Raw genomic sequence first — 26,812 nt, forward strand, 5'->3', positions numbered from 1 at the left:
TCGCCCTCTCTCCGCCTCCTGTTTTTTTTTTTTTGTTTGCCTCCCCCTCTCCCCTCCTTTTATTCTCCTCGGCTTCTCCCTCGCTCCGTATGAAAAATCCATTCCGGCATGGGTTTTGACAGCCTGTCTTTGGTGGGTGTGTAAAATTCAAATAATTCACTGTGCATAGACAGTCACTGTGGGGCTGCTTTGTGTTTCCTATTTGACTCGGTGTCACTTTGAGTCCCAGTCGGCAGGTTTTAGCCTTCCAGAAACAAAAAAAAGGAACAAACTGGAGGTTTATTTAGTTTTGTGAATATTTTCCAAAGACAGGAGCTGTTTGAGCCGATCGTCTCAGACTTCACCTCACAGTTTAACAGTTTATAAGCCAACAGACGAGTTTATTTTGAGCCTGCTGAGTTTAATTCCTCTTAAATTGTCGTCTTGGACTTTAGTTTTTTAACCCTCATCATCCAGTTTTCAAGTCTTCGAGGTCGTTAAATCTTCGTTTCAGCTCCTCGTCGAAGCTTTATGATGTTTACACTGAATGAAATATTAAAAACCGCCAAAGCTACGCTGGCAATTTTAATAATTACACTTCTTTAGTAAAGCATCACTCGCTCATTAATCCTTAAAGTTTAACTCCTTAATATGAAACCGTGCATATTTCACAACTTCTGCTGATTTTATGCGTCTGTTTGTTTCTATATGGTACGAAGATCAAAATCTTTATATGTTTTCAACCCAAAGAATAAATGTACGTGTCTTCAAACCACAGATGTGATGAAACTTCACATTTCTTTAAGGTCATTTTTTTATTTTATGTAGTGACGACGATGTTTTTCTGGTCTGACAAACATCTCAAGAGTAAATGTGAGCTGAGGACGTTTCTGCAAAACAAAAATTCTTCATGTTGAGTTTTCTGTTTCTCTCTCGTCACAACGTTGTGCTCATGCTCCTGTTAGCTTCAGGACAAAAACCACTTGGTACGGGTTTAGGAGAACATCAGGGTTTGGATCACAGCTGGAGATGATCCGACCGGGTTTGGTTGCACAGAAAGAAATGTGGTGTCCAGTGGTGTGACTCTGTATCTTCCATGTGTAGTCCACTTCGCTCACGGTACCTGATGGTACTGAACCGCAACAGGAACTGTGTTTATGATGCACAGACTGGATCCACTGGAACCAGTGGGTCCACACCTCACTTTTGTCAGTCGGTCACTTCCTTGAGCATCACTTTCTACATTTCCTCTGACGTATTTGGAAACTTTGGAAAAGTTCTGAATCGTGTTTGTACCATCTGACCCACTGCCGGGTCGTTTCAGTCGAGGATCAGAACTTTTAAGACTTCAGAAGCTCGTTGCAAACGTCAGGACGGTTTTCTTTTCTTCTGTTTTTGGTCCACTGAGATAAAAATGCCCAGTTTGTCATAAAGTTATTCTTCACTGCTTGTCTGAACGTTACATCATGTTCTTTAACTTGTTGTTACTTCCTGCTGATTCTTTTCATCTCTTCTAGTTTCTTGTTTTCTCTGACTCACCTCATCGTTTCTCCTCCTCCTCCTCCTCCTCCTCCTTCTCCTCTTCTTCTTCTTCTTCTCCTGCTCGTTGTTTCTTCAGGCTGTCGTTTAAAGAACCTCTTCTTCACGTGTCTTTGTGTGTTTCACAGTGACCCCTACTGGGAGCGGCCGGCTAATGCAGGCAGCTGCTCCGCCGCCCGGCCCAAGACCCTTCACCTGGCCGGCCAGCAGCATACCTCCTCACCATGGTAACGTTTGTGTTAGTCCTCGTAGCAGTAGTCGTAGTAGAGATAGTAGTTGTAGTAGTGTGTGTGTGTGTGTGTGTGTGTGTGTGTGTGTGTGTGTGTGTGTGTGTGTTAGACACATGAATGGTTCGCTGTTGACTGTTTTTGTTGCTGTTTGTTTGAAATCACTTGGTGGGAATAGATCTGTCCTTTTAGATATTTAGCTTTATCTCTCCTCATCCAGCGTCAAACGAAGAGTTTCCTTTCATCTCTTTATGGAGGGATGTTGAACATTAGCATTAGCCTAGCTTAGCTTAAAAGAAGAAACTCTGTCATGACATCACTTACAGAATGAAGACTTGAGAAATGCAAGGTGAAGACATTTATAGCATTGAAATGGAAACAAGGACACTTTCTGAGTCGTTGAGGTGAAGTTAGGGTGAAGTTAAGGTTTGTTGTTGGTTTGTCAGCAGGATTACACAAAAACTACTGAACTGATTTCCATGAAACTTGGATGGAGGATGTGTCTCAGCCCAGAATAGACCCCGTTAACTTTTGATCCAGATAAATGGACTGATTCATGAATTATTCCTCGCTATCTTTAACATTTTAAGATGGGGTGTTTGTCGCCATTTTTGCGAGTTTTCAGGGAATAATGCGTGGATCTTAAAGAAAACATTCAGGCCTATTTAAGTGGCTGTGAGCAGAGGCAGAAATCACAGGGGGGTTCAGACCCTTTATCAGTGGAAACGTAATTTTAAAGTCCATAATTATATGCATTGAAAACACTTGTGCTAATTAAAGATGTAAAACAGTAGTTTCCTTCATACGCCTCACAGAGGTTTGGTCCACCGCCCCTCACACACCTGTCTCTGTGGAGCGTGCTGCCGGACCATCGTACATATTTTGCAAAAAAGTTGACTTTAAAGAAAGCTGCTATTTTTCTCTTGTCACAAAGTTTCAGGTTTAAACACAAAAACACCTGGTTTGGGTTAGAAAACAGTGTTTTGGCTTAGAATAGCTCCCTGTTTCAGTCGCCACCAACACTGAGGTCTCGGTAGCACCTGGTTTTGTCGTGATGAACTGGGCTGGAAAAAGTCCCTGGTTTTCCTTAAAAACCTTCAGGAGTGAATGAGAATGTTTTCTGATTATTGTCCCCGAACAGTGAAGTGAAATATCCTCCATCGGCTGTGAGAAACCAAAAGGTTGCGATGCGATCGGCAGTAATTGGTGATCACAGCTTCCTTAAAGGACTGCAAAGGGGACTGTTGGGCCTCGGCGGAGGTATGCACTCTACTGAGTGCCACTCTTTAATATGACTCCTATAGACTTGACAGTTCGCTTAAACTATATCTTCCTTCAACATGCTTTGATTGATCTTGGGTTAAAATGTATAATTGGTTACCTTGTTAAAAAAGCAACAGCGGCGACACCAGAACTTTCTGACAAGTTTCCATATTTTCAAGAGCTCAGAGCGACGGGCCGACGAAGAACCGCTGCGAAGAAGACACGAACAATGCTTCGACGTGACGCCTCACAGAGCCGCTGGTGGAGACGATGTTGGAGCCTCTGACTGGTCGTTTCCTGTTTCAGGTGGTAGAACGGCGGCTTTCTCTACTTTACAGTTCAAACCTGTGACTCTAAACTAAACGGTGTGTTGAAGCGCTGCGTCAGATCGCTGGTGTTCTGATCCGTCTGGACCGGAAGCTTTTGTAAAAACGCTGCCGTAAAATCGTATCATCCCTCCCCGCTCTGTCCTCGTCCTCCTCCTCCTCAGAGCTCTTTGTCGAAGAGGGGATTTGACACCAGGAAGTGAACTGAGGCCTGATGCATTGTGGTTGATGTTGTGGTGTGTGTGTGTGTGTGTGTGTGTGTGAGTGTGTGTGTGTGTGTGTGTGTGCGCGGTGTGAGTGTGTGTGTGGTGGATTACAGTAGTGGAGAATAAAGGAGGGATTTGTGTCGGAGTCGGGCGGAGAGCTGAAAGGAGACGGCAGTTAATAGCTCATTATAGGACGAGCTTAACACCATGTAGGTCGCATATAACACACACACACCCTCTACACACACGTCTGATACACTGAGGACTGGTGTGAGTTAGTAATAGTTATAGTTAATAGTTAAGTTATAGATTATTTCAGACGTAGAGGTCGATAGTTCATCACGTCTTCACCAGATTTATGTGATATAAACAAAACAAATGAATAAAAAGGGGCATTTATTGTATTTTTGTGACGTCTGCAGCTGAATATCCGGCGGCGTGACGCGAGCTGTGGGCGCCGCGCTGGCAGCCATGTTGTCTTGTACGTAACTAACTGGGTCTTGATGAAGTTTTGGCGTTTACTCGACAACACGCAGCCTGAGTCATGACTGTTTCTATGGTTACGACGGCCTGAACGACACGAACGTCTGAGGTGAAACGTATACGAGACTTTTAATGGACACCTTCCAGCCAATCAGAGACAATAGAGGTGTGTGTGTGTGTGTGTGTGTGTGTGTGTGTGTGTGTGTGTGTGTGTGTGTGTGTGTGTGCGTGTGTGTCTTACTTCTACTAGTATATGTATGTGTGTGTGTGTGTGTGTGTGTGTGTGTGTCTATAAGGTGAAATTGAGATAAATGGTGGAGGAGCCCGGTGGCCACTGAGGCCCCTGATATACACTCCACCTGTCTGCTCTGTTTACAGCTGTGTATGTGTGTGTGTGTGTGTGTGTGTGTGTGTGTGTGTGTGTAGATGCTTTAATTATGTGTGTGTTTCTATGTGGAGGTGTGTATTTACATGCACACACCTCAAGTCTGAGCAGGATTACATGAGATTCCCCTTTTGTGTGTCTACGTTGTTGCTGATTGTGTGTGTGTGTGTGTGTGTGTGTGTGTGTGTGTGAGTAAGCAGAGTGGTTGTAAAGTAAAAGAGACGGATGTACCGGGGAGAGCTCGCCTACACACACACACACACACACACACACACACACACACACCAGGGAGCTGCAGCTATTCAAATGCTACCTGAGCTCAAGAGGCTGGAGGAGAGAACGGAGGAGGAGGAGGAGGAGGAGGAGGAGGAGGAAGAAGAGGAAGAGGAGGAGGAGGAGGAGGAGGAAGAAGAGGAAGAGGAAGAGGAGGAGGAGGAGGAGGAGGAAGAGGAGGAAGAGGAGGAGGAGGGGGAGGAGGAAGAAGAGGAGGAAGAGGAGGAGGAGGAGGAGGAGGAGGAGGGGGAAGAGGAGGAAGAGGAGGAGGAGGAGGAGGAGGAGGAAGAAGAGGAGGAAGAGGAGGAGGAGGAGGGGGAGGAGGAAGAAGAGGAGGAAGAGGAGGAGGAGGAGGAGAAGTGTTTGTTGGTGCTAAAGAGTAACATAAATGGCGGAGGTGACATCGTGATGACATCGTCTGGACGAACACCTCAGCTGTCTGATTAGCTGCTCTGGTTCCTCCATCAGCAGGATGAAGACAGGAAGTGACATTTGTTTTAACATTATTTTAACATTGTGAACGTTCATTGTTACAAGTTAATGTTAGCGACTCTGAACTGGAGGAAAAGGAAACGACGAAACTGTTTTTTTAAGCTGGAACAGTTTCTCGATGGCACGATGGCCCTGAAATATCATCGTGACATCAAGAAGACGCTTTAGTGATGATTTAATCTTCGAGATCTTAAAGCGTTTCTGATTTTCATGTAAACTAAACATTTTATCTCCTGACTTGGATAAAATAAGTTGCCGATCTGGTGCCTGAAGGAGGAAGTGATGCGATGTTGCTTTCGAGGTCGGTTCGGTTGGTTGAGAGAGAGATTGTTTGTTTCCTGTTTCCTACCAACTTGCCGTGATGTTTCCTGCAGCTAACCTCCCAGGAAGTGATCAGAAGCGATTTCATTTTGAATCTGATTTGTTTTGTGGGCAGAGATGAATCAGTCAGTTCAGAGTTAATGTGTCGGTCTGCAGTGAAGTTTCACATTAATCTATAAACTCTTCGTTTGTCTGGTCAGTGAACGTCTCAGACTGCAGTAGAGTAGAAGTGGAAGAGAGGAAGAGGAGAAGTTAAAGGATGAAACATGTCAGATCATTGAGAGAGAGAGAGAGAGAGGAGGTGTATCAGGTGAGCTGACTTGCCCCAGGTCTGTCCTTCAGAGATGACAGGATGGAAAACACATAAATCCTCCTCCACCTCCTGAAGCCTCTCCGCTCTCTGCCGTCCATTTTTCCTTCCTTCCTTCCTCCTCTCCTTCACCTTAACTCCTTTAATCCTCATCTTAGCTTTTCTCCTCCTTTGTTTCTTTCATCTCTTCCCACTTTACTCTCCTTATTTTTCCTCCTCTTCTGTGCATCTTTCCTCCTCACATCCTCTCTACCCTCCTTCCTTTTCCTCTTTCTCTCCTTGCATCCTTCCTTCTATCTTTCCCTGATTTCTCTTAATTCGTCACATCCGTCATAACTTCCTGTTTTTCCTCCCCTCCTTCCTCCATTCCTTGCTTCCTTCCCTCCTTTCCTCTCCTTCCTACCTCTCTCCTAGCGATGGTTTGATGGCGGAGGTGTGATGTCGTCTGATGTCTCTCTTTTTTTTCCTCCTCCTCTCCCATGTCGCACGAGTCGACTCCTGGTGTGTCGCTGACTCTGTTCAACTTTCTGTCTTTGATGGCACTTCCTCTCTCACCTCGCCTTCCTCTTCTAACCTACTTTTCCACAAAAAACAATATGGATCCTCCTCCTCCTCCTCCTCCTCCTCCTCTTCTTCTGCTGTGTCTTTTTTATTTTGGAGAAAGAAAGATGGAGAGCGAGCCCCGAATTCAATAATTTAACCTCTTCTCTTATTTTGTCTTTTATTTCTCTGTGTTTTATCATCTACCTTCTACCTGTGTCTTTGTCTGGCAGGAAACATGTTAATAATGGATTGTATAGATTTAGACAGGGAGAAAGTGTGTGTGTGTGTGTGTGTGTGTGTGTGTGTGTGTGTGTGTGTGTGTGTGTGGATCGTTTGATGTGCTGAAGTGATGTTTGTAGTCCAGCAGCATTGATCTCGAGGCCCGTCTGTCTGATTGCCGCTGAAGTCAACAGTCAGAATGTTTGATGGGTTTGTTTGAAAGAAATCAGCAGGATGAGTTTTTTGACTAATATCACCTGAAACCTTGTTTATCTTCAAGAAAAGACTTTAAACCTTCAGAACCGAGGCTCGGGGTCGTTCCCGCGTCGGTCCGATGAAACTCTAGACTCCGGCGCTGGTGTTGAAGTGTCCCTCGAAGTCGTTAGCCGTCAATACGAAACCGTTCAGCTGCAGTTTTAGACTTCCACATCAGTTTTTGTCACCTCTGGGCTTCCATACCTGGAGAATGAACATCTGAGATAAACACGTTAGCTCGTCACTTGGCCTCTCTTTAGCTTCCTGAACAGCACACACAGCAGCCTGTCAGCGAACGCCACATCGCTTCTCAAACCCGCTATTCCCACCGATCTATCACATCCGCATCGGCGCGATCCGGCGCCGACTCATCTTTGACGCGTGACGCTGCCGAGCGCAGACGTGTGACGCGGGTACAGTCCCACGCCGCTCGCAGACAGAAATCCTCTCTGAACGACGTCTTTTTCATTTTTCTGACGAGCGTTTCAGCCGCGGCTCTAAACCTGCCGGCTGCTCCCCCGCCGCTCTCTGATAACAACTCCCTCCTCTCCTCGTCTATCCGTCCTCATACCTGCAAATCCCTCACCTCATTGGACAGCTACCCACCTGTGGCGCCTGCAAAGAATCACTCAGATCCAGAGCAAACACACACATACACACACACTTTTTATTCCCACAACAGATATTTATTTAGCCTTATTCCCGGGGTTTTGTTTACAGTGAGATTTGACTTTCACCCCGTCTTCACCTGCCTGTGCTGCTGCTCGCTGTTGCCCGCGGCACTTTTCCAGCATCGCCCGGGCTTGTTACTGCAGCGAGAGTCCCCCCGAGGACGACGAGGCGCTGCAGAGACGCCACGCACATGAAATAAAGCCGCTATTTTGCTCCATTTTGGTGCCTATAGATGTGTTTCTGACTGCTTTAACAGGAGAGGAGGGAGCTTCCTGTTGATTTTTGGAAACATGTTGTTGGTTTTATTAAAAAGTGAGACGGGACGAAGCCTCGCAGGACGGTTTACTTCCCCTTCTTTGATTCGTGTTCGGCTGCGTGAAGGAGTCAGCTCTAACTTTACTGTACATGAAGCTGCAGACTGATGTCAGGTTTCACACTCGTCCTCCTGGAAAACTTTTCTTCTTCAGCCTGTTTTAAATTCAGCTGCAGATCAGAGCTGAAGTGGAGTTTTACCTAAAATCACATTAAAATGTGTTTTATTTGTTAGTTTTACAAAAGAGAGGAGGCCTTGTTGCTCTGTAGTACTCAGTGTTGGGGGTAATGTATTACTGTGGTGATATCATTACAGTTACTAAGTCCTGAAATTAAGACCTGTTGAAGCTCGTTTGACGTTTGTCAGTACGGTCGAGCTCTTCACAGTTCGATCAGTTTGATTCTCCACAATTCAGTCGTTGAGTTAATTTAACAGAAACCAGAAGAACCGAAGAATAATTCATTCAGATGCGACGTCATGATTTATATTCATTTAGTCCGTAAAGACATAAAAGACATATTTTCTCTTCTTCCAGCTCGCTTGTTTGTTTTCGTGCCACAGTATTTGATTTGCCAGAAAAAGATTTTATGTCCCAGTAATGAAGTACTCCTGCTGTACATCCGGTCGTATTCTGCCGGGTGCTTTTCTGGCTTTTCTGATCTACAATCCTCTGCAGATACGTCACGTAGTGTCGAAGTTGAAGTTGCACTGTCATGACGAGGTCGTACTGTACGTCCCAACCTTGTGCTCACTGCAGGCGACAGTGTGAAGTGTGTAACGGCAGCTGCAGTACGGACTGAAAGTTAAAAGAAGAAGCATGTTGCTGTCGTCAGAGGCGTCTTTGTCAGTCGTTTTCTAAACGCAGCTGAACTCAGATCAGAAGAAAATGAAGATAATCAATAAGTTCTGATTGATAGGAAAATGTTTTAAAGTCAACAGAGAGCAGGATGATCTGAGGCGTGAAAGTAACAAACTCTGCACAGAAACTTGTTACTCTTAAATTATAGTAACTAGAAATATGACCGCTGATGTCAGATTTACTCAGAGAGAGTAAATGATGTTAATATTTATATAAATTAATAATATATAAATATATATATGCACACACATATAATGAGAGAGAGAGAATTAGTAATTCACTGTTTTTAAAGACGAAGAAGAAAAAAAGATCAAAGTGTCGTTAGTGGAGCAGGTCTGTGTGTGTGTGTGTGTGTGTGTGTGTGTGTGTGTGTGTGTGTGTGTGTGTGTGTGTGTGTGTGTGTGTGTGTGTGTGTGTGTGAGTGAGAAGCCTGAAGCATTTACTGCTGCTTAACACTGTGTGTCATTTACATGTTAACACACACACACACACACACACACACACACAGACACACACACACACACACACACACAGATGTAAAAGAGTGTGTGTTAGCATCAATGTTCAGTCTTTATGAGCAGTGAAGCTCTGGCAGCAGGAGGAGCTGCAGTGACATCAAAGTACTGTTATCAACAGTACTTCTTATGTTAAGAAGATTTTAGGAATAATAATAAAGAAAAGATGTTTATTTTTCTGTTATTACAGTTTAATTAATATTATACGCAGCTGCAGTTGTGATTATTACTTTTATGTGTTCTGGTTGTTGAGCAGGTTTATTTAAGTAAATGAACGTCTTCTTTTTGGACAAAACCAGAACAAAATAAAGTAAATATATGCTGTTAAAATATTACTTAGTCACCCATGAATAGTACTCGAGTAAAAGTCTTAATCATCTGATATTAAATGTACTAAAAACTATCAGAAGTACAAGTAAATGTATGTACTGTCGACTGAGCATCTTTCTGATCATCAATAATCTGTTTTGTTTTTTAAATGTGAATGTCAATAAAATAGATAAATTAAAGATAAAAGCAACTAAAGTTATCAAATAAGTTTAAAAAAGTATAATATATTTCTACCTCAAAGTACCTCAAATTTGCATGTAATTACAGTACTTGAGTACATGTACTTAATTACATCCATCACTGTGAGTAGCTGCAGTTGTGAGTGTATAAAATAATATTTTTATGTTTATTCTTTTATCGCACAACAGTTTTATTTTATTCAGGAGATGCAGTATCAGACAAAGTATTTTATTCTGACAACCAAACAAAAAGTATAAATAAATATAAATATATAAATTAATGAATTATTTCCTGAGCGTTCTGCTGCATCTCATGATCATCTGACGAAACATAAAAAAGCTTCATCCTCCGAAGAAGATTAATTTATTATTTAGTCTGTGTGTGTGTGTGTGTGTGTGTGTGTGTGTGTGTGTGTGTGTGTGTGTGTGTGTGTGTGTGTGTGTGTGTGTGTGTGTGTGTGTGTGTGTGGTGATCCAGCTGTTGGCCGTTGCAGCGGTGTGATTGACAGGTGGCAGCAGCAGCAGCAGCGGTTGCTGTTATTCATGAGCGTCTTTGCTTCACATATCAGCCATAATTAATAAACTCACACATGCCTGTAAGGTTAGTGTGAAATATTAACAACACACACACACACACACACACACACACACACACACACACACACACACACTACAGAGAGGGGAAAGTCGTCCAGATGAAGCGATGATATTTGTTTCCAATCTATCAGTTAAGAAAGATCTTCACTGACTGAATCAAACTCTGTGTTTTAATAAATAAATAAACAATAAACAAACTGACTTTAATTTAAAATAGTGACGTTCCTTCTTCTACACGGAGCCTCTTCACTGTAAATGTTCAGTCAATAAAAAGGTTCAGCTCCCAACAGTCCAAATATATTAAATTAACAATAAATATGATATAATTTATAAAACAGAGAAAAACAGAAACTGAAACTTTAACTGGAGCTGAAATAAAAAATGTAATCCGTCATGAAATAATTTTCTGTGATAATCCAACATCAATATTCATGATGATGTCTGAGAGAGACGCTGCAGGGTCAGACCTGTCTCATGTCAACATGATGCAATTAACACACACCTGTCTGACGGACCAGACAGGTGTGTGTGTGAGTGTGTGTGTGTGTGTGTGTGTGTGTGTGTGTGTGTGTGTGTGTGTGTGTGAGCATGAGAGAGAGAGTATTAGTCTGAGTGAGTAAAACTGTGAACAGTAGCTCATGTAGCGGCAGCAGTCAGACTGAGTAAGCTGCTTTTGTTGTTTACTTTCTGTCACGACACACACACACACACACACACGCACACACACACACAGCACCTATCTCCCTGATCCAAGGTGATAGACAGGCCAGATGTGTGAGTGTTTGTCTTTTCCTGCACCTGCATACATTTGTGTGTGTGTGTGTGTGTGTGTGTGTGTGTGTGTGTGTGTGTGTGTGTGTGTGTGTGTGTGTGTGTGTGTGTGTGTGTGTGTGTGTGTGTGTGTGTGTGTGTGTGTGTGTGTGTGTGTGTGTGTGTGTGTGACAGCCAGTCACCTTGCAGGTCTGCAGCTCACGGCTGCATGAATAAACATGACTGCCTGTCCACATCCACTCAGCTCCACTGCACTCTGCCTCGTTCTGCTCGGCTCTGTGTGGATTTATAAAGACAGCGGTTAAAGTTTAAAAACCGGCCTCACGTGTTCGTGGCTCGTTTCTCTGCATTCATGTGTTTCTCTTTAATGTTTCCTCTGCTGTAATAACGGGGTGGAGATGCAGAGGACGTGCATGTGATGTGACGTATTTCAGTGTCGCAGACAGACTCAGGTCAGCTTGAACCTGGAGTTTGTTCTGACGAAGAGAGAGCAGGAAACAAGACGAGGAAAGAGAAAGAAACAGGGCAAAGAGAAGCGGAAATATAGATGATATATAGATAATATATAGATGATATATAGATAATATATACATACATAAAATGGCATTAATCCAATCCATGTAAAGCCAGAAGCTTGTTTTGAGGACGTTGTAGCGCTGCTGCAGTCAGGGTGATAAACAGGAGTGAAGATAAATCCACGTTTGTTCCTCCAGAAGTCTGGATCTGCCTGAACACGTTGTTTTGGTGCCTTTATTTTGAAAGTGTAACAGGAAGTTGCATGTTTGTTGTTGCTAACGTCACCACAACACGAGCTGTTCTGATACAAAGGCCAAACGTGACGGTGACGCAGTGGACCGGCGGGTCCAGTCATATACAGTAAATGGCCAAAAGTTTGTGGACACCTGAGCATCATGACCGCATGCTTTCTGCAAGGTTGTAACCGTGTCTTTGTTCAGGCATGTTGGCATGAACAACACGAACTGTTGATATAAAGATGCCCAAAATGTTTATACGTGTTTAAATATTTATAATATACATTCTAGCTTTAAGATTTTCCTTCATTTTCAATTTTATCCTCGTTTTAACCTAAACTCAACATCCTTTGACCTACAAATCAGACACAGAACGGATACTGTGAATTTAATATCTTGAGTATTAGAAAACAAGTCAGAGACCCAGAAGGAAAGAGAAGATTTAATGTTGTCTAAATATTTATATTATACATTCTGGAGCTTTAAGATTTTCCTTCGTTGGAGCTAAATGAACAAAAGCGTTTGAAGAGGATGTTATACGATGACAAACCTTCCAGTTACTGGAGGAGACGGAGGAGTGAAACCAGGATGACTGATGGAGAAACTAAAGCAGAAGGAAACAATAAGAGGAGGACGGAGGAGAGGAATGTTTGAGGAGAAGGTGTAGAAACAGACGACCGGAGGAGAGAGAGCTGTGACGATGAACTGACGCCCATGAAACGCCGGCTGCAGTCAGCTGTGTCACAAACATAACTCACCTTGAAGCAGCTCCACAGAAACCGTCTGTCTCTCTGTCTGTCTGTCTCTCTGTCTATCTGTCTGTCTGCCTGTCTGTCTGTGTGTCTGTCTCTCTGTCTGTCTGTCTGTCTGTCTGCCTGTCTGTCTGTGTGTCTCTCTGTCTGTGTGTCTGTTGTTGTGTTTTCCCCCTCCATTAACAAACCCTGGCGGTTGGGTGTAGTAGCCCTGCGTTGGCTCCAGCAGCTCACCTGAGGACTTCACACACCTCTGCCTTTGATTTCTGTTCCAGCCGCCTTTGATTCGCAAATCATTTACGATGTGAAGCTGAACTTGATCTCTAACTTTTAATTGGATTCAGATTCGCTCGGCTCGAGCGCGGGAGGCCGTCGGCGGTCGGCTGTCAGAGACTTTGGGGAGGCGAGGCGGCTGCAGCGCTGCCTGGAGTTCGCTCTAATTAACCGTGCGCGCCGGTTTATTTTATTTTTTTTTAGGGGATAATTCATGTTTTTTATGGTGCTTGTGGTTTTTTTGATCTCTTGCTTTGGACCGAGAGCTTTTCAAATATTTTTACACATCAGCCTCAGAAGACAGAGTTGAGTCCAGCGTGGTCGGAGGACCTGCAGGAGACCTTCAGGGCTCCTGGGTAAATTAAAATTACTGGATATTACCCCACTTAAAGGACATGTCAGTGAGAGAGGAGCCTGAACACATACTGAGAATTCAATTAATTAAAATATCATCAGACTTTGTTTTTGGCGTCTGGCTCCAGTCTTCAGGGTGTGAGAGTGGGACAGGCTGGTCAAGGACCGACGGCTTCAGTGTTTCTATCACCACCGGCCAATAACACACATACTTCAGCAGAAGTTACCTTGGAAAGACGTAGTATGGGGAGCATCTGCTTATGGGGAAGACGTTAGCTAACGTCTTCCCACTAAGCAGATGCTGCCCATACTACGTCTTCCCAACGTATACGTCTACGTCGGACCAACGTCTACAAGACGTATGTTTGCTGTCTGGGAGGTTGCATGTGGCTTTTTTACATACAGTCATTTACATGTTTTTAAAACCTGAACCAAGACAGAAAAAAAAACATTTTATCCTCGTTTTAACCCAAATTCCTCATCTTTGACCTACAAATCAGAAAAATACTAATTAGTAGGAGAAGAAGAAGAAGAAGAAAAACACCCGTTGCTTGTTCCAGACGTTTACTGAAATCCACTTAACTATAAATATGTTGAAGGTCTGACAGGACAGATGAGCAACAGCTGATTCAAACACTTCCTGTGGTTGACCTGCTGGTTAACAGACAGACAGGTACACACACAGCCAGACAGGTAGACAGACAGGGAGACAGACGGGTCGTCATCCAGCCTGTGCCGCTCAGCTCTGTGGAGATTGGACTGTGAAGTCTCAGATTGGCTCGCTCTCTGTCGTCAGGAGTCGATCTGTGGACGATCGTCAGATAGACACGCTGCATTTAGAAACCACTCTCTCTCTCTGCACTTCCTCTACCTGTTGCTCGCCCCATCCCCCCCTGTGATTGCCCCCCCCTCCCCCCTCGTCCTCGGCAGGATCTCAGCCCATTTCTGCAGTCATGGTCCGCTTGCTGCATGGAAAAGATTTAGCTGGCAGTGCTTCTCTCAGATAGTAGCCCGAGCAGGAGAGGAGGAGGGCCGGGCCGGGCCGGGCCGGGCCGGGCCGAGCAGAGCTGATAATAGTTAAAGAGCTGCAGCAGGCGAGGGCGTTAATGTCAGAGAATGAGGCGGTAAAAGATCCACGCAGTCACAACAGTGTCGGGCGTGTATCTGTAGATATTTGTTGTGAAAAGCGTTACACCAAACTCCATTTGAAATTCTGATGATTTAAGACATTATCAGCAAACATTCACAGCTGCGTCTGTTAACACGTTGGAACAACCTTTTTATTATTCTCCGTACGTTTGGTTTCCCCCCTCAGGAAAATTACCTGTTCATTGTCCCTCAAACAGTGAAGTGAAATATCCACGAAACGCGAGCGACGTGAGGAAACCGAACAGTCGGGCCTCGTCGCCACAGTTTGGTGTGTCTGAGTAGTAACACCAGTACTGTTATCACGAGTGTAACCACTTGTGCTGCAGTAGTTTTAGCAGTATTAGCAGTAGACGTAGTGAGTGTAGTATTCATCCTCGTTTCAGTGTAACTGTCTTAGCTGTAGGAGTAAGTAGTACTCGTATCATGAGCATTACTTTGTATAATATTAAAGATATTTTAATAAAAATCTCTCAATGTTGCAGTATTTTTTCCCTGTGGTGTCAAACTTGGTATCAAATGTTGATATTTTTTTAAGGTATTGCATCGAAGTTAGACGCTCCAGTGTCCTGACAGCACTCGTTTAAAAGCGTGTTCACAGATTACATTAAAATTCACATTTTTTTGAATGGAGTTTGGTGTACGAGAGCTCAGAACGCCTCCTGGGACTGAATGAGGATGAATCACACCTAAAACTGCTTCTGACTCTGTGTCTTTGTCTTAGAAACTGACACGCACACACACGCACGCACGCACACGCACACACACACACACACACACACACACACACACACACACACACACACACACACACACAGCCGTCCCGTGCTCTCTCCCTGTGCTTGTGTTTGTCTCGACGAAGGCAGTTTACGGGGTTTTTAAGGTGGATCGATGGCTGCTCCTGTTAGCCAAACACTCTGAGCCGCGGCAGACTTTATTTTTATAGAGTCCTTTTAATTATCAGCTGCACAGTTTTTACTGTGGCGGCGTGACTGCATTAGCCGGGATTGAAAACCAAACGGGGTGAAATGTATAAAGAGGCGTTTTACTGCCCAGTTAAACAGGCTGCTGGGATAAAAAACACAGGCTCGTTGGTGAGCTAATGATTTACACTGTGTTGTTCTCGTCGCTGCTAATTTACTAATTGGCTCAGTGTATAAACTCAAATGGAGAATAAAACCTAATTTGTTTGCTGCTGCTTAAGTGCTCTGCATCGAGCATAATTGAATGAAGAAGTTGATTATCCACCTCGGTTCTGCAGGACCGTCTTCAGCCGTCGGTTTATTATGATGATTACTTCTTTCATTGACGCTTCACACGCGTCAAACACTCCTGGTGGCACATGTTTGGTGTTTATGACTTTATTTACAGCAGCGGCAGTGAGTCCATCATCGTTCTGTGAAGGTGATGAAGAATTAAATCTGGCTTCTGACCAGCTTTTACTTTCTTTACGCGAGGTTGTCAGGAAATCCCAGGAAGCCCTGCGATCGGCCCCACGTGTGTTTGTTAGTGATAAAACAGGATAATATCATCTGTAGTGATATATCACTCTGGAAGGAGGCATTCTGGGTAATGAGTACTTTTACTTTTGACACTTTAAGCACATTTTGCTGCAAATATTTTGATGCTACTTCTTCTTTTATTCCCTTTTGCTTGAGTATTTTTAGACTCTGGTATTTCTACTTTTACTTGTAAAGTGATGGAGATTGAAATGTGTTTAAAAGCTCTAAAAAAGCCTCCAAACGATTTAGTTGAGATCATTTTGTCACACATATCCATATTTATGGAAACATGTTCAATATAAAATGTAAAAAAAGACATTTTGAAGATGATTATATGAATATTTTACAGACAAAATAATAATTAAGTTCTTTTTTTGTAATAAAAATAATATTTCAACCTTATTCCTTTTTTTCCAGGGAGATTTTATTTCCTAATTCCACTTTTCATTACAAAAAAACTTTTGCTGGAAATTAAGACAAACAGGAAATAAGTTATGTGAGCGGTCGTTACGTTGAAAAAAATCAAAACACAAACAGCAAGAAATTACAAAACTACAGAGGCCGAAAATTGCTTTATATTATATTATCATAATATTATATATATAAAATAGTTATATTTTTTATGTTTTAAGTCAAAATCAAAAGTAAATGTCTCGTTATTTCAAGAAAATGAGCTTTTTATCTTGAGATGATGATGTAATCAACCTGTTATCATATGAAAGCAAAAGATTACTTTCTCTTTATACCTGTAATGTTTATCAGTGATCAGTTTGGTATTGACAACTGTAGCAACTGATGAAGTTATTGATCAATGATGACAGCAAGAATTATATTAATTGTAGCCACATGTGCTTTAAGTTAATCACTGAAGCTATCCCTGAAGATAGCCATAATGTAAATAACCTAAAAAAAAAGTTCACAATAAGTTCACACACTTCATGTGGCTTTGAAACTCTGACTGTCGTGACTGCTCGTCACGCTGTCATTTACTAATTGACTGATAAATTAACTCCTTATCTCGAGCTTTGTATTCTCGATAGCAAAATAATTAGCGTGTGATCTCGATGACGGCGTTAATAAAAAGAAATGCAACGAAACAAAACAGAACACTCGATCTCCATCTGTCCGATTTTAAAATTCAGGATTTTTTTGAATGGAGTTTGGTGTAATAGAGCTCAGAATGTCTCAAAGGTCCTTAAATACAGTTTGAGGATGGATCACACACTTAAAAACTGCTTCTGACTCTGTGTCTTTGTCTGAGAAGCGCACACACACACACACACACACACATTGTAACACCTGTTCTGCAGTACTACCTGTAGCTGAAACACACACACACACACACACACACATCGTCTGGCTTAAATTCTTAATCATCGCTGGACAAAAGACGCTCTCTCTCTCCTCCGTCTGCTGCACTATGTCTATGTCTCTCGCCCGACTCCCATTGTTCTGCCTGCGGGTGTTTAAACGTGTCCGGCTGACAGGGAACTCCCTCCGGAGAGCCCAGATCACAGATGCTCTGCTGATGGGATGTCCAGTTAGTTAACACACACACACACACACACACACACACTCGTTCATTTACGCATCACACGTGGACACACACACACACACACACTTTGACCATCACGTCTTCATTCAAGGACGAGTGTCAGACGCCAACACACACACACACACTCACACACAGACGGAGTCAGAGACGCAGACAGGTCCATCTGGCCAGGAGAGGTGGTAATGTGTCTGCAGGTCAGGCAGGAGGCCAGCTGTGTTTGTTGGAAGCTTCAGTGCGTCCGCCGGGTCCTGCCATGATTAAGAACTCAAACCCGCCCTCGTGCACACCGTGTGTGTGTGTGTGTGTGTGTGTGTGTGTGTGTGTGTGAAGGAGGGAATGAAAGCGACAGATAATTAAAATGCCAAAAGATTTCTGTTGCAGCCAGACAACGAAATCCACTTGTTAGTTAAGTGAAAGTTGTTTTTTTTTTACCAACTTTGCATCTTGGGTCTCTGCCGGAGCCGGTTACTCAACCATCATATGAAATATACGTACATTAAAGAGTCGACCAGAGGAAACAATAAAACTTGTGCAGGTCTTTGTGATATCTCTGGGATTTCCGCCTCCTCCCAGCGTAACACACGTGGATGAAGATTTCATTTTCGGTGCTCACAGCGCTGAAAAATTACATCTAAGAAATAAGTGACAGCAGCTTCGCTCCCCAGAGACGATGTTTCAGCCGCTCACTCTGAATAACACACAGGACGAACCTGAAGCCTCGAGGATGATCTGAGCCTCTGCCTGTCACCTGAGAAGTGAACGTACAGCCAGTCTGCAGTTATTAACCCTGTCGATCACGTCGAGAAAACACTATCGTAAAAGTTTCAGGAGAGAACAGAAGACTCTGTTTTCAGCTTTGTGATGATGCATTTGTGAGATGATCCAGTTGGTTTGTTTAGTTTTTGAATTGTCCGTGCCTGACGTGAAGTCTCTGTGTGATCTGGGCCTAGATGTGTTTTAAAGCTGCAGAATCTAGTGAGTGGATCGATGAGCTTTTGATTATTTTGTCACATATCTGGAGTTTGAGTCGTATCTTCACTCTGGCAATACTTGATCTGCACATTGGCTGTTTTGTTGCGTTACTGTGTTCTGTAGGAGACGTTTTCGTAGTTGCCGGTCCCATCTGGGATTATGAAATGACTGAAGTGAACCGAACTAAACCCAGCAGGAAAACCTTCCCCTCCCTGGACTGGATCTGCCTGCGAGGGTTCAGGCTGCTTGAAGCGTGTTTTTCTGTCGCTGTCTCGTGCAACAGATGTTGTCATGGATCTTAACTTACGGACGTAACTGTGACGAAAACCATCGGTTTGCTGTTATGGAGCTGGTGTAGACAAAGTTCAGCACAGTCAGTGTAGAAAAGTCCTGTTTCAAAGGTACAACTGAAGGTTAATGCTTCACCTTTCAGCTAACACGGACAGGGTGGATGATTCAGCAGCTACTGAGTGATACAAAGCTCCAGAAAAAGCTGCAGGTGGATGTTGAGTTGTGACTACTTCGGGGTCAAAATGTAACTTTAATGCTTCTGCTTCTTTACATTAAACCCGACAGCGTGCAGCAGCAGCTTGAGTGGACGTCTGCCCACGATAAAGCCCGTCCAAACATCCTCCGTCTCCGGCCCTGTGCGACCCAGTCTGACCCTGTTTTTCGGCCTCTGTTCTGAACTCCTCCGGTGCTGCGCTCTCCGGGTATAATTCCCCACCGCTGAGTCGTATCATAGCGTGCAGCTCTCTTCACGCAGACGCCCACACGCAGCCATTGTGAGTGTGAAAAGCTAAAAGCTATTGAAGCTAATTGCAGCAACAAAAGCACGAGGAGTGTTTATGCAAATCCTCGTCTCATTCTGCCTCTCGCTGCCTCTATTCACTCTCCTCTCTCCACCGTCCTCTCTGTTTACCTCCAGTTTAGCATTTTAAAGTTGTTCCCTCTGCTCTAATTTCTTCACCACACGTCTTTTTTCCCTTTTTCTCACCGTCTCACCCTCCTTTATGTCTTTGTTTTCATTCCCTCTGCTTCAGTTTTGTGATCCCTAAATCTTCTCAGTGGCAGAAACAAGCAAAAATAAAGTAATTAAGTTCGTCTGAAACCAAACAAAGGTTCTTTACGTGACTTCTTCCAGTTTCTGCTACTTTATACTTTTTTTTTGTGATCTCCATGTGTCAGATTTTAAAATTCAGACTTTTTTACATGGAGTTTGGTGTAAGAGAAAGTCCTTAAATATAGTTTGAGGACAGACGATTTTACAGCACGGCCTCCTGCTTGTTTACGGTCCACTATAGAGACACGTTTCTGGTTCTGATACCTTTAAACATCATGAAAAAGACTTGGAAAAGACTCGTCCGGCTCGTTTTGTTTCTGATGATCATCGACACCAGCAGCAACAATAACAACTGGAGAGGAAAGAGAGAGAGAGAGAGAGGTAGAGGACGACTGGAGAGAGAGGGAGAGAGGGAGAGAGGGAGCTGTGAGCTGCATCCAGCATCAATTATTCAGCTCTCTGTTGCTTTGTACAAACAGGATCTCTGGCAGCGAGGACGACACTCACCGAGCGAGAGACGAGCTGTGGAGACGAGACAGAGACATGTGAGAGTGTCGGGATGACGAGCAGCACTCGAGCCCGGAGAGACCGGTCTTAAATGATGCGTTAGAGAAAATATACACAGAGGGACGATAAACGTGATGTATGGACGTTTCAGTCGTCAGACTGCAGAAATGTTAAAAGATTTATATTTCTTTACGTTCAACTTTGTCCGGTTAGGTTCAGGCACAAAAACCACTCGGCCTGGTGAGGAAAACATCAGGTTCTGCTTAAAATACCTGGTTCTGTCTCCACAAACACGACTGGAAAGTGTCCCGACAGAACCCGGTGATGACCTCGATGCGTTTTTCTCTCAATGTCAAAATAAATCACAACGAACGGAAAAAAAGAAGGAAAGAAACGTTGCTCTTCTTCTTCGTGTTTAGCTCATCTATAATATATGAAGTCAACCTCACCCTGTGTGTGTGTGTGTGTGTGTGTGTGTGTGTGTGTGTGTGTGTGTGTGTGTGTGTCTGTGTGTGTGTGTGTGTGTGTGTGTCTGTGTGTGTGTGTGTGCAGCCTGGCCTCAGCACCAGGTTGCTGTAACCTGCTTTGATCAATCACAGCCAGAGAGGCTGGCAGGGTGGCACCCAACAGATGTGTGTGTGTGTGTGCGTGTGTGTGTGTGTGTGTGTGAGGAGGATGTTGTTTGTGTTTTCTTGTGTCTTGTGGTGTCGGTGGGTAAATGAGGGGCTGCAGGTTGAGAGTCAGGTGTCTTCGTGTGAGCGTGGTTCAGATTTGAGGTTATCTGACGAGCTGAATTTGAGTTTTATCAATTTTATTCACATTTCTTAAGATTATTTAAAGACAAATTTAGTTTGATTTTTCCCTCATATGTTTATTTAACTTGTATTTAGAAGATGACAAAATCTTGGAAATGTTTCCTGAAGTTAAATAACTTTTCAAAGTTCATGCAAAAATGAGATTTTGCTCTTAAATAAATAACTTTTGCTGTGTTTAATAGCTGTAATCTTTCCGTCTTAATTCCATCCTGAATCCTTAATAATATTTATACGACTCCAACATATTCAAAGATGATGTGCTGTATGAGGAAGACGTCAAAACGTTGGAGGGGAAGAGAGGAGGGACAATCAGCTGCACGGAGAGATTCAGCTTTTTACATCGAAGTTGATATTTTGATATTTTTCTATTAAAGTGAATTTTACATAAATCTGCAATAAAGAGAAGACGAACAGTTTTGCTCAGGTTATCAGGACGACGACGATGATGATGATGATGATGATGATGATGATGTCACTGTGTGTTTACATCTTCATCAATAGTAATGGATCAATTTAAACTATAGGAATACAATCCAGAAGTGTTGAGCGTCTGTTTGGACTCCACATCAGCAGCAGAGTGAGAGCTTGTTTTGCTGGACAACAACTGTGTTTGAGAGTGTTTACTGGATGTTGGACAGGGCTGTATATATATATGTGTGTGTGTGTGTGTGTGTGTGTGTGTGTGCGTGTGTGTGCGTGCAGGGGGTGTTGTAGGCCAAAGGTATGTTGTTCTGACTCCGTTGCCAAACTAATTAGTGCTGTAGAGCTCAGAGGCCTGTGGAGAGGTTACGCCACACTGTGTGTGTGCGCGTGTGTGTGTGTGTGTGTGATATTCTGCCAAAACACCTCTTTGCTTCTCATTCACACACACCTCAAGTACATAAACACCTGGAGCACACACACACACACACACACAGACACACACAGGTAAACACACACAGACACACACAGGTAAACACACACAGACACACACAGGTAAACACACACAGACATCCCTCTGTCAGGTCCTGACTCTGTCTCGGCCTGCGATGCTTCCATCTTGTTATCTGAGCCACAGGTCTGCACCAGCGTGTGTGTGTGTGTGTGTGTGTGTGTGTGTGTGAGTGTGTGTGTGAGTGTGCGTGTGTGTGTGTGTGTGTGTGTGTGTGTGTGTGTACTTGAACACATCATTCACATTAATGATGAGATTAATGATGTCATGTTCAAATAATTGACTCCAATCAGTCGACAGTGATCTAAAGTAATTACTTGATGATTTGTTAATATTTGACATTTTGGTAGAAATCGACTTCTTTGCTTTCTTACGTTGAGATTTAAAGAAGATTGATCCTGATTGACACTTTAGCTACAGAGCCGGAGCTGCAGCACGTTTAGCCTAGCTTAGCATAAAGACAAGAAGTAGGGGCAAATGAACTCAAATGAACCGGGACGTTCTGGCTGCCTCGTGGTTCAGACAGATTATAGTTATTAGTTTGATTCAGTAAGAAACCTTTGTGTTCAACTCTCCTTCAAGAATATTTAAAATAAAACACTGACTAACACCTCTAAAGCTCAACAATTAACATACATGTTGTTTACTTTGTGCTCGAGCTGTTTTAAGTTGAGGGATCGGAGGAAAGACGCTTGGCGCTCGGCTTTCCTCAGGGCGGCGATGAAACTGGAGTATTTCACATCATTTTGGAAGATGTGGAGGAGAATGGAGGAAGAGTGGGTGAGAGAGGAAGAAGGGAGAGGAAGTAACGGTGGAAGCAGGAAGTGGCATTGGAAAGACAAGACAGATGAGAAGGGAAGGAGACGAGTGTAAAGAGAGTTAAAAAGTTAATAAATGCCAAAAGAAATTGTGTAAAGTTTGATGAAAAGAGGAGAAGGAGGGAGGAAGGAGGAGGAGGAGGAGGAGGATGTCAGGGGAGGAAGACTCATTCACTGTCTGCTGGCTGTGAGCCAGAGAGGAGGAAGAAGAGGAGCAAGAGGAAGAGAGTTGTCTCTTTGTTTGAAGGTTACAGGAGGACAAGGAGAGGGAGGAGGTGATGGAGACAAAAGAGAGAGAGAGGAGGAGGAAGAGGAAGGATTGTAGTTAGAGAAAGAAAAAAAGAAGAAATGATAAAGACATGAAGAGAAGAGCTCAAGTAATTGTGTGTCTCCAAGGTGGCAGCAGCTTTTATACCATTAACTGTGTGTGTGTGTGTGTGTGTGTGTCTGTGTGTGTCTGTGTGTGTGTGTCTGTGTGTGTGTGTGTGTGTGTGTGTGTGTGTGTGTGTGTGCACGCTCCTGCCAACTCTTTAACGAGGGACTGCTGCTAATTTCAGAGCTAATACTGAACTGTTCCACACCACTGAACCCAGGGAGGAGGAGGAGGAGGAGGAGGAGGAGGAGGAAGTAAGGACACGGGAGAGCGAAGGTGGTAGAGGAGAGGAAACAAGGACATAGAGGAGGAGAGGGGAAGTACACAAAGAGAGGAGAGGAAGAGAGAGGGAGGAAAAGGAGAGAGGGAATTTTAGGAAAGGTAGAAAGAGTGGCGTGGAGGAAGTGAAGACATAGAAGAGGAAGATAAGGACGTAAGAGAGGAAGGTGAGCAGGCCTCACTTCCTCCTCACCTTAAGAGTGGAAGTGAGGACATGAAAGGAAGTGGGGACTTAGGAGAGGAAGTGACGACTGAAGAGAGGAAGTGAGGAAGAAGTAAGGACAAAAGAGAGGAAGTGGGGACTTCAGAGAGGAGAGTGAGGACTAAGGAGAGGAAGTGAGGACTGAAAAGAGGAAGTGACGACTTAAGAGAGGAAGGTGAGGAAGAAGTAAGGACATAAGAGAGGAAGGTGAGGACTAAGGAGAGGAACTGAGGACATAATAGTGAAAAATAGCAAAGGAGGAGAGATGGAAAGAGAAAAGTTAGGACAGGAGAGGAAGGTGAGGGAAAGAGAGAAGAGGAAGAGGAGATTAAAAGACGGGAGGACAGAAAGAGGGGAGTAAAGGGAATAACAGAGAGGTAAGGAAGTGAGAGGAAGAAAGGAAGTAGGGACATACAGGAGAAGACGAGGAGAGCGAAAGTATTGAAGGGAAGAGGAGGTAAGGATTGGGAGAAAAGAGGAGTGACGAGGAGGATGGGATAGGAAAGGAAAGGAGTGAAGGTAAAAAGAGAGAGAAGGAGGAGTGAAGGAAACAGGAAAGGAGAGGAAGTTGGGACAGGAAGGCACTAAAGTGAGGACAAAGGAAACAAGTTGCAGGGAAAGAAAGAAACAGACAAAAGAAGAGGATGAGGAGATGTTGAGTTCAGATGAGGTGAAGGTGAAGACGATTAAACTTTCCAGTGCAGCTGTCCCCTCCTCCTCTTCCTCCTCTTCCTCCTCGTCTTCCTCTTGCATCCCTCTTACATCATCCTTCTTCCCCTCAGCACGTGTTTTCTGTCTTTCTCTGTTCATCAGTTTATCTTCATTGTTTTTCTTTTCTGTTGCTTCTTCACTTCCTGCACCAAAGTTGGAAACGTTTCCTCGTATTAATCAGGTGATGATGTGATGTTAGCGCTGGTGTTAGCTGCATCTGCAGTGCTTTAGCTTTAGCTTTCCATGCTAGCAGTATATTTATCAGTTTGCGTTGAACCAGTTCATCGTGCTGAACGCTTTAAATCATTTTTGGGTTACAGCAGATAATCTCTGCACGCTGGATGATTTTGTAAAAACCTGCAAGTTGTGTAACTTTGCAATTAATTCAAACAAACATATATTTAGGTTTCCTGTCTCGGCCTCATAATTTAATACATCCAATGAATATTTATAATTATTTGCTTCCAGACATTTTCATCATTTAATTTCAGTTATCTGCGTCGGAGGGAAACTTTAACGCACAAATTCATTAGCGACACAACGCAGCACAATTAAGCAGAGCTCATATGACTAATACGATAATGAACATTATGCTGTAATAATGTGAATTTTATGGATATGAGTTGAGGGTATTAATTACTAAAGATGAACGCGAACATGAATTAATAACAACAAAACACGACGTGAGTGAACGTAACAAATGACATCCTGTGAGAAAGAGAGAGTTTTTCCATGTCGACCATTAATAATAATAAAAAAATAAAATAAAAACACGTTAGCGGCTGCAGGATTCATAATTCATGTTGTAAAATCAATGTGGATGTTTATCACGTTCATGTTTGTGTTTAAAACGACAGATTTGAGCCACCGAACGTTTCTTTACTGATGTTTTTACGAGTTAATGTTCCTCCACTGAGACCGAGGATGTTTTTGTGTGTCTGTGTGTGTGTGTGTGTGTGTGTGTGTGTGTGGGTGTGTTAGCGCTGCTAACAGGATTGCAGCTAACAGGATGGAGGAGGCTGTAATGCTGCTCAGGCTGTCAACACGGCTTTCCACCATGTGAATGATGTGTGTGTTCACGCCGGCTCCGCCTCAAAACCGTGATGTCGTCATTGTTTCCTTGACAGTCCTGTGATGTAACACAGTGCGTGTCGTTGGACACGAGGAGGTGACGCACAAAATAACAAGAGCGTCAAATCAAAAATGATCTTTTCTTTCGTCCAGGATGTGTTCAGACTTCAGCTCCATTCAGAGCTCGCTGAGTTTAACTCTGAAGCCTGAAAGAAAAGCTAAATGTCAGATCACCAGTCGGTAAAAATCAATCAAACATTCATTTATTCAAAACAGTGTTATTACTTGAAGCAGTGCGTGTGTGCGTGTGTGTGTGTGTGTGTGTGTGTGTGTGTGTGTGTGTGTGTGTGTGTGCGTGTGCGTGTGTGTGTGTGTGGTAGCAGCCGGCCTGCTTGCTGTCATGCTCGGGTTGATGCTAAAGCAGCGTGGCAGGCAGAGATTGGTAAAACAGATAGATGTTGTGAACGCGTCCAAACACCGCGGGACATTTTCCAAAATGTCTCAATGAACGAGCGAGAACACACACACACACACACACACACACACACACACACACACACACACACACACACACACTAAAGCACCAAATGTGGATTCATCCGCCGCTGAAAGTAGTCCCTGTTCCCTCCTAAGTTTCTACTTTCTCCACCTGCAGCTTCCTCCTCCTCCACCTCGTCCTCTCTAATCCCTCTCTTTCTCCGGCTCTCCCTCGCTCAGTAGGATGGAGGGACTTACCATCAGCTCTCTGCTGGAGTTCACGCTGATCCCTCCGTCGCTACAATCCTATTGGAGGATGATTATCCTCGTAATGATGCTGCGTGTCTGCGTGTGGGTGCGTGTGTGCAGCGGCGGGAGGTGCAGCCCGTGGTATCCGCCGACTTCACTGCTACGAAGCAAAGGTTTTTATTTTGTTTGTCAGTAACAAGGAGAAAGAAAGAAGAAGAAACTCAGCTGCTGGTTTGTTTTTATCTCTAATTAAAGGGCCAGGTCACCCAAAATAAACCCAAAAGATTTTATCCATCCATGCAGAAAGTTTCCAGGATTTCTGTCCTCGACCTAAAAAGAAAAGAAACCTTCATCAAAGTCATTTCGAGTCCTGATGAAAATAGAAACACTGATATCTCATCTCCCGTCAGAAGAGTTGATTGAAATATCTGAATTAACCAGCCTGACTAATTAACGTTCGTTCCTGCCTCCGCTGTTACGACGATTGGACGGCCGGTCAGAAATTCTGGTCGGCTGTCTTCAGTTTTTTGGCCGCATTTGAAATCCAATTTCCCACATGGCTGCTGTCAAAAGATCCATTATTGCACCACTGAAACTTTAAATGTGGCTAACTACAGCCCCGACTGTGCTCACATTTAAACCCTCTCAGGAGTTGTGAACTGAAAGTCAGGTGAAGTTTCGTAGTCCGGAAATCATTTCTGGATGTCAGAGCGTCCAGAGGCCAGACGAGCTTATGAAAACATTGTAAGAGAGATGACTCCATGAATCTGCTGAGAAACCCTCACAAAGAGGCTCTTTAAACGTGTATGTGCAGAACTTGCCCTTAGAAACATCATGTTTTTAAGTTTTCTTCAGCATCACAGTGATCCAGTGATGGTTGTGTGAACATCAGTGAACACACTGCTAACAGGAAGTGCTGACAGCTGATTCGGCAAAGTTTAATACAGTTCTTG

General features: G+C 43.6%; 1 protein-coding gene across 4 annotated transcripts in view; it reads left to right on the plus strand.

The window, feature by feature from the left end:
* Positions 1–26,812, plus strand: part of npas3 (neuronal PAS domain protein 3) — a 255,037-nt gene that overhangs the window by 73,999 nt on the left and 154,226 nt on the right. For 3 of the 4 annotated variants that reach the window (XM_084380744.1, XM_084380745.1, XM_084380747.1), the window contains exon 2: positions 1,647–1,745. The exons of the other annotated variant lie outside the window; for it this stretch is intronic. In XM_084380744.1, coding sequence (XP_084236870.1) covers positions 1,647–1,745 — 99 coding nt within the window. The remainder of the gene's footprint in view (positions 1–1,646; positions 1,746–26,812) is intronic. 4 annotated transcript variants of the gene reach the window in all.

This window comes from Pagrus pagrus (genome assembly GCF_965226575.1).
Source record: "Pagrus pagrus genome assembly, chromosome: 18".
In the NCBI taxonomy this organism is placed as follows: Eukaryota; Metazoa; Chordata; class Actinopteri; order Spariformes; family Sparidae; genus Pagrus; species Pagrus pagrus.